Source organism: Antedon mediterranea, chromosome 4, assembly GCF_964355755.1.
Source record: "Antedon mediterranea chromosome 4, ecAntMedi1.1, whole genome shotgun sequence".
Lineage (NCBI taxonomy): Eukaryota > Metazoa > Echinodermata > Crinoidea > Comatulida > Antedonidae > Antedon > Antedon mediterranea.
In genome coordinates this window covers 20,352,287-20,370,967 of record NC_092673.1, presented here as the reverse complement: position 1 = coordinate 20,370,967, position 18,681 = coordinate 20,352,287, and the positions used below count along the sequence as shown (strand labels likewise).

Sequence of the window (18,681 nt, the reverse complement as noted above, 5' to 3'; positions counted from 1 at the left end):
GTCAATTCTAAAAATGAACTGTAAGGACACAAAAATTGGTGTTGCTGCCACCAATCGACCATGCTGACATTATTATAGAGAGAGCAATCTGTCCAATCAGGTAACCGCATTGAAAGTTGATTAAAATCAACATTGTATTTAAAAACATTTGAAAGGCTGAAGGACTCGTGTTTTGGTGAGTTGTTTTAAAATTATTTATACACATTATATCGTTGTTTCAAAGGCCAACCTAGGCCGACCGGCGGATTGCATCGTTTTGCATGCATACCGAATATGTAGGCTAGGTAGTAGAGGCCTACGCGTACGTTAACTATTATTTTACTAAAAATCTAGGCTAGGCCTAGGCCTCTATCTAAGTCTACTAGGCTTATTGGCGCTACTTCTTTTTAAGGCTAGCCTAGCTAGCTATTTAGGGAGCCGCGCCCGACACAGGCATCCCTGGCCTGGCTTAGGAGCTATGCCTATCCTATCTAGGCCCAGGCCTATATAGCATAGTCTAGCCTAGCTAGCTAGGCCTAGTTATTAGTAGAGTAGAAGCTAGGCCTATAGGCTAGAATACTCCGTTTTGTTTTAGGGGGTTTTAGGCCCTCTACTATTAACCCCTATTTTTAGTATAGGCCTAGGCCTAATAGATACAGTATATATGAGTATGCTACTAGCTAGCCTACTTTACTTCTACTAATTAGTACTAACTAGGCATATAGGCCTAAAATGCATGCTAATTTTGCTTAGGCCTAGTTTATTAATTAGTTGTCAGACTCATATAATTTAATACATATTTAAAAAAGTTTCTAGGGCTAGGCCTACTACTAGGGGCCTATTATTATACAGTTTATAATACTAAATTACTAATTTTACTTGTTTTAAAATTACCTAGGCCCTAAATAATAATACTAATTTCTAAATTAAATTATAGTAAGCCTACCGTACCTGGCCTATGTAACATTAATGGATGTGAAAAATGGCACTACAAAAAAAGAAAGTTGTAAAAACTTATGGCAAGAAAAGTCAGAAAACTATCGTGTCTGATAATTGGTGGGTTTCACCACAACCAAAAGCTTCGAAAGTATCAAACTTCTCCACAAATGCATTCTCGGAGTCGGACCAAAGTAATGATTCTACACAATTAGAAGAAAGGTTAGTTATGATTGTGATTATATTTTCTGCCCCTGCTGTTGTTGCGGACAGACGAACGAGTGGCGTTTGGTGGCAGCACTTGACATGAAGGGACCCTTAGAGAGTAGAAAGTTGTGTGCCGTCCACACCTGTGCATAATTCAGCCCAGTAGGCTGCAAGTTGCAGGTTATTCCCCGATTTACATTTAAAGTTACAAATCTAAAATCTGCAAAGATATTAGCTTAATTAAAATAACTTTTATTAATATACAGTTTAATTCACTGAAAAGCTGGTTACTTTAAATGCATGCATGCTGTACAGTATGAATTGACAAATTCTTCTTTGAACGTCTTCAATCTGGAGGATAAATGTTCAAACAATATTTATTAACAATTTCAAACTTTGTTTACTTAGAAATAAGAGCGAAGTTTCTGTTATGAAAGATGAATCAAATACGCTTCAAGAGGTTAAAGAACTCCAAAATTTATTCTGGGCAGAGTTGGAAGAAAGTAGGCAAACATGTGCAGTTCTGGTCCCGGAGACGCCTGAATCAAAAATGAAAACACATACATTTAAGGTAGGAGGAAGAAAGGTTCAGTCAAGATTTTCAATCGTTAATTTAACCCATAATTAAGTGATCAATTAATTCGTAACAAATTCCCATACTGAAAAATGCTTATAATATAATTATATATAAATATTGGAAATCATTTTTAACTGGTGATCAATGAATGAATCATGTTTATAACTGCATATAAATACACATGTGGACACATAAGGTTTAAGGCAAAATAAGATAATAACATCTTTACCGTCCTGCCTTTTTAAAAAAGGAAGGATGAGGCCCTTTTTTTTTTCCCCCCAAAGATGTCCGTCATGCTATTAAAATCCGCAATCAGAACAGGCTGTCCACAACAAGTATGCTAGACTGATTTTCCAGCTGCATATTGCTTCTGGGACTGGGCGATGTACATGCATTTTGAATAGTACAGGGTTATTGTAAAAAAGGAACACGATGAAGTCTATCAATTGAAGACGTCTGTAATTATTTTTTTTTAGCGTAAAACAGGATATTTGTTCATGGTTCCAACATCTACTATAGAAATATCTATATTTGATAGTACTGTACTTTGATAGTTTTCACCCATTTTGGGTACACGCAAAATAATGATAATATCTTTTATTTACTTCAGAAAAGTGCGAGAATCCAGAGCACAAAGACAGTGGATAGAAATAATAAAGAAACTGCAAAGGATAAAGAAAATGTATACGCTGGAAAAAAAACCAAAACAACAGAAAGTAGTAAAATAGAAGAAAAAGCAGAACATAAAGAAAAGTTGGCAGCCAAAAAATTAAGACAAAAACCAATGAAAGATAAAGAAATATCTTCTAAGAAGAAAAACATTAAAAAGAATGGTAGACGTGTTTCAATATTTCATAGGAATTTACCAGTTTTAAATCTGGACGAGGTTCAACAATGTAGCCCGTGTGAGGTGTTATTGTCAAGACTAAAACTGGATGATGTTACTCCGACTTCAAGTAGCCCTAAAGTGCGCCTGTCACAGTGTGATGCTAGCATCCATGAAAATGATTTTGACAACATCAGTGGTTTTATTCCTGGATACTTAAGTCCAGTAGTAAGCATATTCAATTCAGCTTTTAATTACTGTAGTAATACAGATATACAAGATGTATTATCCCCTACAAATATAATTCTTTAAACATTTTTGGTTGAATATGCCATTTTAATTAACCACATAATAGTTATCCACATTGACCAAAAATTGAATCAGAAAAAAAAATTTATTTACCTGAAAAAAAAATAGTCATATTGGGTTTTGGTTGAATTTGACCATTTATTTTGTCATTTTTATTTATTTATTTATTAAACCTTATTTAGTGAGGGTGACCCTAAACAGCATATGCTGACAATTAAGGGGCCCTCATAAAAACATTATTATTATTATTTTTTACAGAAGTGAATAACTTTATTAAAACTGCAATATGGCCTATTTAAAGTATGATTTTATTAATCTTCCTTTTTCATGTTTTTTGAGGCATACATCTTCAAACTCTGGTATTTGTATTATTATTATTACTGTATCTTTTATGTAATCCTTCAGAAATCATTATCACCATTTAGAAGTAATGATGGCAAGATTGTATCATTTATGGAGAAAGTTCTTCTTCACTGCGGCCAATCAGAAACTCGCCCATTCTCAAGTTTATTTACAAAAAAGGAATTATCAAACTGTCGCAAAATAGGTGAAGGGGTTTATGGTGAAGTTTTCACGATAGAAAGAAATGGAGAAATGCTGGCAGTTAAGGTATTGGCTTTTTTAAAAAATTGAACCAACATCATAAAGACTGTCCCAATCAGACATGCCGGCTGATGCCTGTATAAATACCTGCATTGCGCCTGCATCGTTACCAGCATATATCTATTCACATAGGACTATCGCTGTTTTCTTTGTGCTCCCATTTTGTCAGTATGCATGCTGGTCCCTTGTACATTGTCTTATTTCTAAATCTTTGTGAATAAAATTGGTTTTTATTTTGTTACAGATTATTCCCATCGAAGGTGAATTAATTGTGAATGATGAGAAACAGAAAACATTTGAAGAAATTTTACCTGAAATTGTTATTTCAAAGTATGTAACATGGTCACAATTTACTTATTTTATGCAATACAGCAGTAAATAATATAAAACTACTTTATATTTTATTTACAAGGCCAAATCCAGACAAGTGAAATCTTTTTAATTTGATGTTTTCGTCCAATAAGTTGAGCAAAATGTAATTATTGTTGTTATTTTACATTTTGACAATAAAGAGATATGTTTGGGTCTCGAAGGTGTCCTGTTATGGTTCTACTGTATTTGTCTTATTCATGTACATGTTTTTTTTTATAGACTATACTTTTTGTATGAGTACGCCATTTGGAAAATGAATTTCCAACATATTTTATGGTGGACCAATAATAGAGTATTATCTTTGAATATTGTATAAATAATGATTACCATTTTGTTCTAATTGTTTTTCAACAGAGAATTGAGTTTCTTACGTGAACAAAATAGCAACGGCCAAACTGACCATTTCAATAGCAACGGCCAAACTGACCATTTCAATAGCAACGGCCAAACTGACCATTTTATTGAGGTAAAAGGCGTTCATTGTTGCCGTGGTCAGTTCCTTCCGGAGCTCCTTAGGGAATGGGATGCGTTTGATGAAAAGAAGGGTTCCGAAAATGATCGACCAGACTCTTACACGGACTCGCAGTTATTCATTGTTTTTATGTTTGCAAATGGAGGCAGTGATTTAGAAGCATTTAAGGTAAGAAAAAATAATATGCAAAAACACCTTTGTATTTTTGTATTATTTTTTTTGTATTTTATTATTTCACATCCAATATACACCAATTACAGGATGAAAATATATACATATAAAAACACGCATAAAAGTAACAAAAAGAAAAACCTTACCTAATACAGTAGTTAATCTAATCTTTAAATTGGCAGCAGTGTTAACTAATTCATGGAGAGTGTACTTAAACTTATAAAAGGTACAATAAAAGATATCTATTCTAATTCAGGATTTGACAAATACAGACAAAATTCTACAAAAAATACCATTTTGACAGACATTACACAGGAAAATTGTAACATCAGTCGCTAACAGTTGCTTTTTATACAGACCTCCCAACTCTCCTGATAATTACAGGATTCTCGCGTAGAGCGCGCATGGAACGCACAGCCAGAGCCGTTCCGAAATTCAATGGATAAAAGCTATTTTTGTTGTTTAAAATCATGTTCGCAGTAACTTTATAATTTTATTATAATTTTAACAAAATCCTTTTAAACAAATTGATTGTTTTGATATTAAATTTGATAGTTAAAGCCTTTTGAATGTTATACTCTACTTCATTCGCTACATAGGAATGAATGGACACAAACATGGCTTCTAATCCATTCAAATTCGCAACTCTTTATATAATGGCTCTGCCTTTAAATTGTAAATAGTGCCCTCTATAATTTGATGTGGTTTTTTAAAAATAGTATAGCACCCTCTATTTGTAATAACAATTTTTTTATAACTCCCAATATTTTTTTTTTTTTGGTCTCTTTATAGTACTGTATCATTTAATTTTATTCCTTTCGGTAATAAATAAAAATGATAAACACAAGTGGAGTGCTGTGGAGTGACCCTCCAAATCCAAGAAAAATTAACATAACAACATAAACAAACTAAATTTAAAAAAAAATGTTTTTTTCATACATTTTATGAATAAAAATTAATTAATTATTGAAATGAGTGAGTATACTAGAATTACAATAATTTTAAATTACATTAAGAATTTTACATTTATTGTCATTATTGATTAGTATTATTATTGCACAAAGATTTTAATAATAAGAGTTAATTGTCGGTCTTATAATTTTATTGCACTAACGTTCAACAACATTAATTAATTTTCCATGAGCAAAAGAGATTAAAATAAAGTTATAATTGAATATGCATGAACTCTTATATCCTTCTTTTCTAATTTTTATTCATTTATAAATCTTTGGAACTTAATGAGAGTTTGCTTCGTTTTATAGTTTCAGAATGTATTAGAAAAGAAATGCGTCCTGCAGCAAACTATAGAGGCACTTGCAGTAGCCGAGAAAGTGTTACAATTTGAGCATCGTGATCTCCACTGGGGAAACGTACTTGTAAAAAAACTCGAGGATGATGAACAGGATACTACTTTGCCCGGGCACAGGCTTCATGTGTCCATCATAGATTTCACACTGTCAAGGTTACATAAAGGTAAAGAAATGACAATCACAGTATAACCACTCGTTTGGGACACCCCTATTCAGGGAACACTTTGTTGGGTCGCATAGGTGTCCCTTTAAGACCAATTTACACAGACTAGATGGTAAGCTCGCTTTACTAGCGTACCATCTAGGTCGTGCCCACAGATGGTTCTCGAATACATAGTAATTTCAGCGTAAAAGAAAACTGCCAATTTCAAATGTCGTTTTTACACAGATGAGCGGTGACGGTAATACTAATATAGAAGCTGTGTTATTCCTTATGACCATTTTACACACAACATGAAGCGGACAGGTGGTTTCCGCTCTTGATAGATACCAATTCTACATTGGACATACAGTTACTACACAGTTTTGCGTTTAAGGTTACCGCTCGTCTATGTAAATTGGTCTTCTGTCAGAGCTCTACTGTCTTCTTAATATCATAAATTGACTATCAAAATCTGTCTTGTACAAAAGTGTTCCCTTAATAAACATTACCGTAGTGTTAAAACATTAATTGCCCCTTGTTCATTTCACATGGAAGTTCCATCCTAGTAGAGGTGTCCCCCCAAAGGAGGGGTTCTACTATATCATATTATAACCCACCCATTATATTCATGCAATTTGATTGGTTAATTAGGCATCACATGTCATTTTGAATTCGCCCTATCTCATGGAAAAGATATAATGTTGATAATGAACGGCTCTCACATTTAGCTTTTATTTGTAAAATATAAATATATAAAAATTATAAAATAAATTTGACTGCTATTTTCAACTCGGCTAGTATTAGTGCCTTGTTAAAAATAGAGCAGTCAATTTTTCAACTCATGAAATATTCTCACCATCCAACTCATAAACATCTATTATTTGTATACTATCCAGTATTTATGAAACAAAGATCAGGTACACCCACCACTAATATGCCCCTAGAAAAATGCCTTTTTTCCTCTTTTTACCTTTTAAAATCTGTCCATTCACATACAAACTTGAATAGGTTCTCATTTGTTGGTACTCATACACTATTTATTCAATGTTTTCATTTCTCACAGATGAATGTACATTGTTTTTCGACCTTTCCACTGATGAGAGTATCTTTGAGGGGGAAGGCGATTATCAGTTTGATATTTATAGACTTATGCGTGATCATAATAAGTAAGTAACATATGTGTATCCTAAAATCTACATGTGGAAAAATTAATAAAATATTTACGTTATATAGTTTTTTGATGATGCTAATCATTTTTTTTTTTTTGCAGTAACAAATGGGATCAATTCAACCCATACAGTAATGTGTTATGGTTACATTATTTAACAAAGAAACTGATTGATGAGAAGAAAGTAGTAAGAAGCCGCAAAAAAGTTCACATTGAAGCATTGCATCAGTTGAAAGCTTTTGAACAGGAAGTACTAAAGTTCAAATCGGCAGAAGATGTATTCAAATCAAGTAACTTGTTCACCTGAAAATCATTTTACTTTTAAATTTATGCTGTGTCTCTGGACATATTCAGACACCAACCTAACTATCGGCACAGTCAATGTGCGTGTTATTTACTATTTATTCACCATTGTTGACAGTGCTTTCTGAAAGCACAGTCAACATTAAAAACGAGTTTTATAGATGCCTGGTTCACCATGCAAATAAAAACACACTGTTGACCATGCCGATAGCCACTATACTAACTACCGTATTGACTATCAGCATGACCTTACGGATTGAAGGGACTAATTTACATAGAAATCAGCATGGTTAGCCGTGCTGATATTATCCACTGATTTACAGTACAAGCAAAGAAAAGGTTGAGAAAGTAGACGATGTTTGTGATGAATAAAGATAAAGATATATTGGCTCCCTAACAACATTTTTACAGACATGAATAACTTTATTAAAACTGCAAAATGGCCTTTTTAAAATCTGATTTTTTAAAATTAATGTTTAAATTGCATGTTTTTGGGGACAATGCATCTTTAAATATTCTGATCACTGTTATAAATGTAAATTATCAAAGATGATGCTATAAAAATATCCTTTTTTTTTTTTTCATTTTATTTGTACATATTGTGAAATAAATAAATACAGGTACACTATAAATTTTTATATTTTGTATTTATTGTATTAATGCGTTATTTTAGTAATATTAATTAATCTCCTCTCTCTATAGTAAACGCATTTTATCATTTTTCTCGTGTTACACACCAAGCAAGGTGGTTTGACAATAAAGTCATTGTTATTGTGTAGTAAGTAGCTAAATAAATATTGCCCTATGTAAATATATTATATAGATATACACACGTAGGCCAATTGTATGTAAAATACCGTTATCACTTCTTAAATAGATAACAATCTTAATTCATACGTCAATCAAACGAACATTTCCTTTACAAAGTCGACCCCTACATGTGACGTCATCATATCCTACAGCGTATATCATTGCGTACATTTTATGCAGGAATCGAATACATTTAATCCGTGGTGGCTATATAGAGAAATCAATAGTACAGAATACAATTTTAACGAATATTGCAAAAGAAAGAAACCGAAGAAGACGTTCTTTTGTTTGTCATATTTTACTTTTAATCAACTTTATTTTACATGATTAATACAGTAAACTGCTTTCCAATATGTTTGCATGCAAGAGCATTTCCAGTTAATACTTTGTAAGAAACTATTTTGGAAAGTCTAATGGTCAATAAGAATAATAACATATTTTTATGATAAATAGGTATTACAACATATTTATGATCCGGGGGACGTAGGCGCGCCTATATAATGTTTTCAGCTCCTAAACTTGTACAAATATTGAACCACCGACCTTTCGGGTTATCAACGTATGTTAATAGACCTTTGCCATTGTTCGTTGTCGCTGTTACTACTCGTGGGAGCCACATGCTAGCCACCATCTGGTGAGAACAACCATAAAAATGGCATCTTCTGAGTATAGACCTATTGGTGATGGTGCCGCACTGAACAAAATGCTACCGACGTCAAACGGTACAAGAGTGAAAAAAGATCATGACGATTCGATGCGTTTGGAACCAACAATTGGACTTTTTAGTGGAGTCACCATAAACGTTGGTTGTGTCATCGGCTCCGGTATTTTTGTGTCCCCTAAAGGAGTTATATTAAATATTGGGTCGGTAGGAGGGTCTCTTATAATATGGACATTTTCAGGTTTTTTCTCAATGCTTGGTGCCTTGTGTTTTGCCGAATTGGGACTAGCGATTCCCAAATCTGGTGGCATGTACGCGTATATACGTGAAGCTTTCGGGGAATGTATTGCGTTTTTATACGTTTGGTTGGCTCTTGTCATTCTATTGCCAGTCACGTTTGCTGCTCTTGGTATCATTTTTGGACAGTACATACTGGAACCAGCTCTGGTGGCGATGAATTGTACTGATGTTGACCTCACTGGGTGTACACAGATTCTGGCAATCATATGTGTTTGTAAGTATCTCATGTAAACTTAGCTTTTTGCGAATCAGATTCATTTTATCGGCCTCCCCCCGTACTCATTCACTCCGAACAGTACGTGCGTTTCACCTGATGATACAGAAGGCTATAAGCCTATCTTTGCTAGTATAAAATATTAATTTGCCGTTGATGATCAAGTTGCAAATAACGACCTTTATACTGTGTAACGTAAATACACTTTCTACTTATATTAATTGCACGATAACAAATTTTCCAGATTAAACTTAAAATTCATACTAACATTAATTTAATGTTGTTCGGTTTGTGAAGAAAGAAAACCTTAACAGCGTTAATGTTTGTTAATCAAACAACTATATTAAATATTGGTATTAGATAAATTTTGAATCGAAAGAACTTTGACCCTGCCTCGGCTAGTTTAGACCAGAACTGACTAGAGAAAGGTTGAACAAATGTGGGTAATAAAACAGTTTAGATTGTGTACGAAACAATGTTATCGGTAGGCCTACATGATAATTGAACTTCTAGTTCTATTGTGATTGTAAATATCAATAATTGGGCTATAAATATGTATAACTTGTAGCCTATAAAACAGTTTAGATTGTATAGGCCTAGTAAACAATAATAACATAAATGGTAATATATTTTAACATCTCTTTTGGCATTGTAAAACAGTATGAAGAATAATATACAGTATTTATAGTCTAATTAAACAACGTATTTTTTGTATCAAAATATGATAATTGATAAAATAATAGCATAATTTATAATAAATAAACAACAATATTCTGTAGTCTATTTTTCAAAAATAAGTTGTAAAACAAAATGATTTACGTAGACCTAAATTTTTGTTTTTTTCTGGTATTTTAAATATCAATTGTGACATAAGCAAGTGTGTGATTGTAGATGGAAAATATATGATCATAATTATTCTTATTGAACTTTGTTTTACAGCTTTAACGACGTATATTAACTGCCGTAGTGTTAGATTGGCCGCTCGTGTGCAAGATGTACTAACCGTCGTCAAGGTGTCGGCTCTGGCTCTCATTATTATAATGGGAATTGTAGAAATGGCAAAAGGTATCGCTTAATGTTTATGAATCCATGTTGACGTTCAACAAAACGTGAAGGGGTCATAGTTAAATGATACATGGACTACCGTACTGTAGATAGGCTTAGATAATATTTACCCTGATGATATAGGTTGGTTTCCTACCCACCAAAGTTAGCGATAAATGTTACCATGAAACCAACTTAACCGGGTAAATAACTACGACAGTAATATTGAGAATGTATGGTTAATTTTTTAGTGGTGGTACAATATTTTGAAGTATAGGCGGGGTTTAAAAATTGTTAAAGATGTATTTTCCCCAAAAGCATGAAATATAAAGATTAATAAAATCAGATACTGAATATGTCATTGTGTAGTTTAAATAAAGTTAATCACTTTCGTAGAAAAACCTAACTTTTTACTTATAAAATGACAAAATAAAAGGTTAAAATCAACCAAAAACCCAGTCAATTTTACTGTTTTTTCCTTTATATTACAATTTTTGATGGTAAATATTTTTTTTTATAATCCAATTTTTGTTCAAAGTGAATAACTATTGTGTGACATAAAAATGGCATATCCAACAAACAGAAAATCAGACAATATATCTTTAAATGAAGCAAAGCTTGACTTATTTTAGCCAAAATTGGTGAGGTGGAGCTTAATTAAAATAGTTGGAAGATTATTTAGAATTCGGTAAATTTAATTATAGACAGTAGACAAAGATGTTGCTTTGTTTCTAGGTAACACACAAAACTTTGAGAATGCTTTTGAAGGAACCAATCTGATTGGACTTGGTGGTGCTCTCTATTCTGGGCTCTTCTCGTACGCTGGATGGTACAGTTTAAATTTCATTGTAGAAGAAATTAAAGATGCTCCAAGGTAGGTCACTACTAATATAAACTACGTTAGAAAGTGTCCACAGTTTTGACTAGGAACGTAATGACGTGATTTTCACTTGCGCGATTCCATAGTTTTGGTTGATTCCCGTTCAACGGCACATTATACGAATAATAATTTTATCCAAACCAATCGGATCAAATTGTTGTAACATGTTTAATTTCTAATGTTTTTATTTCTAGAAATCTACCACGTGCCATTATAATATCGGTGTCAATAGTAACAGGAATCTACGTACTGGCAAATGTAGCGTATTTTGCAGTTTTGACACCAGAAGAATTAATACAGTCAAATGCCGTTGCTGTGGTAAGAAACCTGCATTCCGATTTCGTATAAACTCTTGCCAAGTATTATGGTATAATTATATAACAATGTGTATGCTTTCGTAGACTTTTGGTATCAAAGTGCTGGGAAAGTTTGCTCTGATCATGCCGATAGCTGTTGCCTTGTCAACGTTAGGGTCAATCAATGGGACACTTCTAACCTCCTCCAGGTAAGTCAATGTTGTATTGCTCATGGTTGAACATTGTATAGTCTCATAGTAAATATTCCGTTATTCCAGAACATATGGAGGAGTTTAATGTCATCTTACAAGTAGAAAATGCTTTTCTTTTTCTGACAGACTTTTCTTTGCCGGTGCACGTGATGGTATTTTACCTAAACTGATAGCAATGATCAACGTGCGGTACAAGACACCACTGCCCGCGTTGTTTTTTGTGGTAGGCTGCTTCAATCAACTCAATAAGTCTCCACGTTTGTAATGCTTAGATGCGCTCTCCATCGCGTAATACATTTAAGAACAGTGACTAATATGATGGATACGTACGTTTGTACAATGTATATTTGGAAATACGACGTCTAAGGTAGGCCTCCCAAGAAGTTCTCTTGCGTCCTTTCTTATGTCCCTATAGGCCCTTTCGGACTAGGCTGTTTTCCCTGGTAAGTTAATTCTTACTCACCAAGGTTAGCGATGATGGCTGTGCCCAAGAAGTCAACTTATCACGATATAAATAGGCCTAACTAGACCCTAAACGGATGCACGTTTGTGTTAATTTCAGAGCTTGCTGTCGTTAGTGTACGTGTTTGTCAAAGACGTTTTCCAGTTAATAAACTACTTTAACTTTGTTACCTGGACCGCTGCTGGCATGTCTGTGTTGGGGTTGTTGTATCTTAGATGGAAACGACCAGAAATGGAAAAACCATACAAAGTAAGACTCGTTTGTAGTAGGCCTACCAGTAAAAATGTCAACATATACTTATTGAATTATTCTTTTCTTTTACTTCGAAAACCTATTCGTGCCACTGGAGTATAATTTACCATGTCGAAATTTAGACTTACTACTTATTTTGATAGCACAAATAGGCTTTCGTATTTATCTGGAACGAAAATATTATAGGTAATAATTGTTGTATTCGATTGGGAATTTACCGTTGAGTACAGTTTTTTCGTTCCGTTTCAACTGAGTATTTTGAGCGCCGAGGAGATCTAGACAGGTTCCATTTCTCAAAAAACGGCCTAGAAAACGAATCAAGAAGCATTTTTGGGTAGAAGCTGGGATCCACTTGGTTTAGGATATTTCGACCTCGCTGATTACGAATATGGCGGATCCCAAGCGAAATTCGGCCATCTAAGCCCTTAATTTGCATAATTAAAAATGGCGGCCATTTTTTATAATTACCCTATATCTCGAGAACCACTAGTCACAGATAATTAATTTTGGTGTCAAAATGTTTTAAATATATGGTTTTATATTCACTTTAATGACACATTTTCTCAAAAAATTGATGCAAGTCGTATTTCTGACATTTTGACCTTTGACCTTGATTTATCGTATCTCAGTAACCAATAATCGGAGAGACACGAAATAGGGCTCAAATTGTTCAGAAACTATACATTCATATTTATTATAATGAAATGTTTTTACAAAAAATGGCCGATTCTACAACTATTGACCTTTGAACTATTAGTCAAATATAATAATATAATAATAATATAACTTTGAAAATTGTGGTCTTATGAATTTTTTTTTCTTTTTAAATTGTTTAAAACATGTGTGTTTCTATCCAGTCTAATGGCATATTTTGTACAAGAATGGCCGATAGTATGGTTATTGACCTTTTAACTACAGCATAGGCCTACTGTATACTAAATATAATATAATTGCATAACTATGAAATTATTTATACACAATAATAATTAGTAACATTATAAAATTCACTGCCATCAAATATGATGTGTTATGATTTATATAGATTTAAAAAGGAATTTGAATACGCAAGTTACATTTTTTGAAATTTGAAATTTGAAATTACCTGCCATCAATATGATGGAGTGTGCTTATAGATTTTCTAAAATGTGAACATGTCAGCTACATTTGGAAATTACCTGCCATCAATATGATGGATTATGATTATAGATTTAAATAAAAATTTGAACACGTAACCTACATTAGAAAATTACCTGCTATCAATATGATGGATTATGATTATAGATTTAAAAAAGAATTTGAACACGTCAGCTACATTTGGAAATTTGGAAATTACCTGCCATCAATATGATGGATTATGATTGTATAGTACCTGCCATCAATATGATGGATTATGATTATAGAATTAAAAAAGAATTTGAACACGTCAGCTACATTTGGAAATTGGGAAATTACCTGCCATCAATATGATGGATTATGATTATAGATTTTAAAAAGAATTTGAACACGTAAGCTACATTTGGAAATTTGGAAATTACCTGCCATCAATATGATGGATTATGATTGTATAGTACCTGCCATCAATATGATGGATTATGATTATAGATTTAAAAAAGAATTTGAACACGTAAGCTACATTTGAAAATTACTTGCCATCAATATGATGGATTATGATTGTATAGATTTAAAAGAAAATGTGAACACGTACGTAAGCTACATTTGGAATGAACATGTTAAGGGCATCAGTTAAGATCATTCATGCAAAGGTTTCCGTCATCTTTAGCGTTGTTACAGCGGCATAAAGCTGTACATGGTAGTTTTGACTTCTTGCACCTACATCTATTGGCAGGTTATGTATCGTGTCTTGCATCCACAATAAATCATCTCTAACGAAGCAGTAGGAATAGCTTCATTTTTCAGAAGCACTGGTTGAAGTTTACCATTAGATAGCTCCCAACCAAAATATGTTGGTGATGGCAAATGCTGGATTGGCGATACAGCTTTTTTCCATACGAGTGCTTGGAAGTGTGCTCTTTTTATATGTTGGTGCACTGCATCGCTTGTTGGAGGTAATGCCTTTTTTTTTTAAAGCCTAACTTTATTGGTACTTTTAACTTGACCAACACCGTAAACGTAGCAAATGAATCTTTCCGATTTCATAATAACTTGGTCACTGATAGGTTTTCTCCCAGGTCTTTAATTAGTTCATACCTTTTTTTAATACTTCCCATGCCGATGCCTTTGAGTGACCACTTAGATATGAGCAGTGAAGAGTTAAATTACTGTATGTATGTATTAATATAATTTAACTCTTCCCTGGATATGAGGTAGTATCGCATCCACTAATAGTGTGGAATGGAATCAGTGCTTTTGCAGAACCCTCGGGCAAGGCTTGAAAAATGTCTTTTATAGATACTTTCTTTTTTTGGATGTCCCTGTCATCATCCATTTGGATACCATGCTTTGGTAGTGAGACACTAGAATCACTAGTACGTCTGTATCCCTAGAAGCAACTACAACTGTGTCGTATCGGACATTGGCAGCATGACAAGTCTCGTGTCCGATTCTTCATGGTCTGACCAGAGACAACGTATTCGTGTACAATTTTGATGATTTAACAACTGATTCTTTCATAAATCCACCAGCTGTGACAATTTCTTTGTCTATAGGAGCTTGACGAATCAACTCCTCTGATAGAAATCGTGTCAGATCTGCATTATTATCTTGTAATGCCAACAAGTTTGACCAGCAATTTGGCAGCGGTATTTCACCACTTTCTATAATTCGACGAATTGGTCTCTGTGTTTTGGTTCATCTTTGTCTGATGGTGTCCTTTATCGACAGTTTTAAGTTAGGCATGCCATGTTTAAAAAAAAAAAAATTACCTCCAACAAGCGATGCAGTGCACCAGCATCATATAAAAAGAGCACACTTCCAAGCACTCGTATTGAAAAAAGCTGTATCGCCAATCCAGCATTTGCCATCACCAACATATTTTGGTTGGGAGCTATCTAATGGTAAACTTCAACCAGTGCTTCTGAAAAATGAAGCTATTCCTACTGCTTCGTTAGAGATGATTTATTGTGGATGCAAGACACGATGCATAACCATATAGATGTAGGTGCAAAAAGTCAAAACTACCATGTACAGCTTTAATATGCTACTGTAACAACGCTAAAGATGACGGAAACCTTTGCATGAATGATCAAAACTGATGCCCTTAACATGTTCATTCCCAATGTAGCTTACGTGTTCACTATTCTTTCAAACCTATACAATTATAATCCATCATATTGATGGCAGGTAATTTCCAAATTTCCAAATGTGGCTGACGTGTTCAAATTCTTTTTTAATTCTATAATCATAATCCATCATATTGATGGCTGGTACTATACAATCATAATCCATCATATTGATGGCAGGTAATTTCCAAATGTAGCTGACGTGTTCAAATCCTTTTTTAAATCTATAATCATAATCCATCATATTGATGGCAGGTAATTTTCTAATGTAGCTTATGTGTTCAAATTCTTTTTTAAATCTATAATCATAATCCATCATATTGATGGCAGGTAATTTCCAAATGTAGCTGACATGTTCACATTTTAAAAAATCTATAATCATACTCCATCATATTGATGGCAGGTAATTTTAAATTTCAACAAATGTAACTTGCGTGTTCAATTTTTTTTTAAATCTATATAAATCATAACACATCATATTTGATGGCAGTGAATTTTATAATTTTACTAATTATTATTGAGTATAAATAATTTCATAGTTATGCAATTATATTATATTATATTCAGTATACAGTAGGCCTATGCTGTAGTTTAAAGGTCAATAACCATACTATCGGCCATTCTTGTACAAAATGTGCCATTAGACTGTATAGAAACACACATGTTTTAAACAATTTAAAAAGAAAAAAAAATTCATAAGACCACAATTTTCAAAGTTATATTATTATTATATTATTATATTTGACTAATAGTTCAAAGGTCAATAGTTGTAGAATCGGCCATTTTTTGTAAAAACATTTCATTATAATAAATAAGAATGTATAGTTTCTGAACAATTTGAGCCCTATTTCGTGTCTCTCCGATTATTGGTTACTGAGATACGATAAATCAAGGTCAAAGGTCAAAATGTCAGAAATACGACTTGCATCAATTTTTTGAGAAAATGTGTCATTAAAGTGAATATAAAAACATATATTTAAAACATTTTGACACCAAAATTAATTATCTGTGACTAGTGGTTCTCGAGATATAGGGTAATTATAAAAAATGGCCGCCATTTTTAATTATGCAAATTAAGGGCTTAGATGGCCGAATTTCGCTTGGGATCCGCCATATTCGTAATCAGCGAGGTCGAAATATCCTAAATCAAGTGGATCCCAGCTTCTACCCAAAAATGCTTCTTACATCATATTTCAGAGGAAATAGAACTTGTCTAATCGTTCTCAGCGCTTGTTTGACGTTCTCCATTCAAATGATGTTCTGTTGTTGAGAACAATCCGTTAGTTGAGTACTTTTGTATTCCCGAATAGTGAATTGTGACAATTCACCATTCGAGAATACAAAAATACTCAACTAATTTTTATGTTGACAGGAAGTTCCCAATCGAATACAACAAATGTACTTTAAAGCCAGTCCATTGTTTGAAGTAAATGCCTGATGATAATATACATTCATTTATTATACATTTTCAGGTAAACATTGCTCTGCCAATAGTGTTTGTAATATCCTGCTTTATACTGGTTGTTCTTGGTGCCATTAATGCTCCAATGGACACCGCCATAGGTGTAGCTATAACATGTACCGGTGTACCTGTCTACTTTCTACTCATAAAACCACCAAGATTACCTAGATATATGGAATTATGTGTTGGTAAGTTAATTTGAATAGAGAAGAGTGAATTTAATGTAATTTCACAATTCTCTGATACGAATGACGTATTTAAAGCTTGGTTTCCACTTGGACGCAACGCAAGAGCAATTTGACCAATTACGACGCGATCGATGAATCATCCGAACCAAATGCGTTGTGTCTACGTCAATTCGTTGCTCATATATCGTTGGGTTGTACATACGTCATTGCGTTGTTCCTATGTCGTCGTACGTCCAAATGGATAACCAACCTTAATGCTTGATTCCCACTAGAGACGCGTTTACGCCCTTGTGTGTTGCGTCTCTAGTGGGAAGAACCAAGGATTAGGCTAAATCATCGTTTAGAAAACCTGTTTATATCAGCAAAATCGCGATTCCGATCTTTTCGCCAGTAAACATCACTATATCCTTCCCCCACCCTCAATCGATTTTATTTTAAATATAGGTAGACCTGTTATTATTGATTCATATTTGAATGTGCAATAGATCATCCTTAATTAAATGTGCGCATTAGATTTTTTTTTAACAGTTTTGACGTATATCTAGGCGGCAACCAACACCACAATATTCGCAACACAATATTTATTAGGTCTAAGTAGTCGCAAATAATTGATATAGAAATTTAAATATGATTATATATAAATGACATAATAAACTGGAATTATTCCTTTTTTATTTTTTGCAGCCAAGTTTTCATCGTTTTTTCAGAAAGTATTTCTCGTAGCACCAGAGAAAAAATACACCTGAATGGTCAAATGCAGCCAGACTATCAATCCAGAAGTACATGTTGTAACATCTTTATTGCATATTTCCATATTCTTTTATATCTCTGAATATTCCATAATAAAATGTTGTAATGAACACTTAAGCGTGGTTCCCACTAGCGACGCAACACAAGGACGTAACGCAACGCAAGTGAATTGACCAATCACAAGCGATGGCTTATTTGTTTGTGATTGCTAACTGTCTATAACTTCGCTTGTCATTGGTTAAAACGCTTGCGTTGCGTTTACGTCCTTGCGTTACGTTCTAGTGGGAACCAAGCTTTAGCGATGCATAATATACCGTAAAGCCTCAGTTTCTGTGCAATTTGTTACAGTATAAAAAACGCACCAACATTTGTTTCATTAAAATTCAAATTCAAATTCAAATAAACATTTATTTCTTTCATTCATATTTGATTAAAAAGGACGAAAAGTATGAAAATCGACCAATTAGGCCTTTTATTTTACTACAATAAAAGTGTAAAATAAATTATTCATACATGCCGTTTTCAGACATTAATA

The 18,681-nt window shown here is 33.4% G+C and overlaps 2 protein-coding genes across 3 annotated transcripts; both read left to right on the top strand.

Moving 5' to 3' along the window:
* The first annotated feature begins 154 nt into the window (after window positions 1–154).
* LOC140046835 (serine/threonine-protein kinase haspin-like) lies at window positions 155–7,990 on the top strand. Of its 2 annotated transcripts, XM_072091558.1 has the most exons (11): window positions 155–175; window positions 917–1,137; window positions 1,531–1,693; window positions 2,310–2,753; window positions 3,240–3,443; window positions 3,682–3,767; window positions 4,164–4,214; window positions 4,269–4,449; window positions 5,715–5,925; window positions 6,968–7,070; window positions 7,175–7,990. In XM_072091558.1, the coding sequence occupies exons 2-11, from the start codon at window positions 962–964 to the stop codon at window positions 7,377–7,379; spliced, it is 1,824 nt and encodes a 607-aa protein (XP_071947659.1). In that variant the 5' UTR covers window positions 155–175; window positions 917–961; the 3' UTR covers window positions 7,380–7,990. The 2 variants fall into 2 exon arrangements, with proteins under 2 accessions (XP_071947659.1, XP_071947658.1); XM_072091557.1 differs by having other exon boundaries at window positions 4,164–4,449.
* An 847-nt stretch (window positions 7,991–8,837) lies between these two features.
* On the top strand, window positions 8,838–18,589 carry LOC140047684 (Y+L amino acid transporter 2-like). The gene is made up of 9 exons (XM_072092722.1): window positions 8,838–9,360; window positions 10,300–10,425; window positions 11,140–11,278; window positions 11,479–11,602; window positions 11,686–11,789; window positions 11,919–12,015; window positions 12,355–12,504; window positions 17,219–17,396; window positions 18,081–18,589. The coding sequence occupies exons 1-9, from the start codon at window positions 8,838–8,840 to the stop codon at window positions 18,140–18,142; spliced, it is 1,503 nt and encodes a 500-aa protein (XP_071948823.1). The 3' UTR covers window positions 18,143–18,589.
* Window positions 18,590–18,681: the final 92 nt, after the last annotated feature.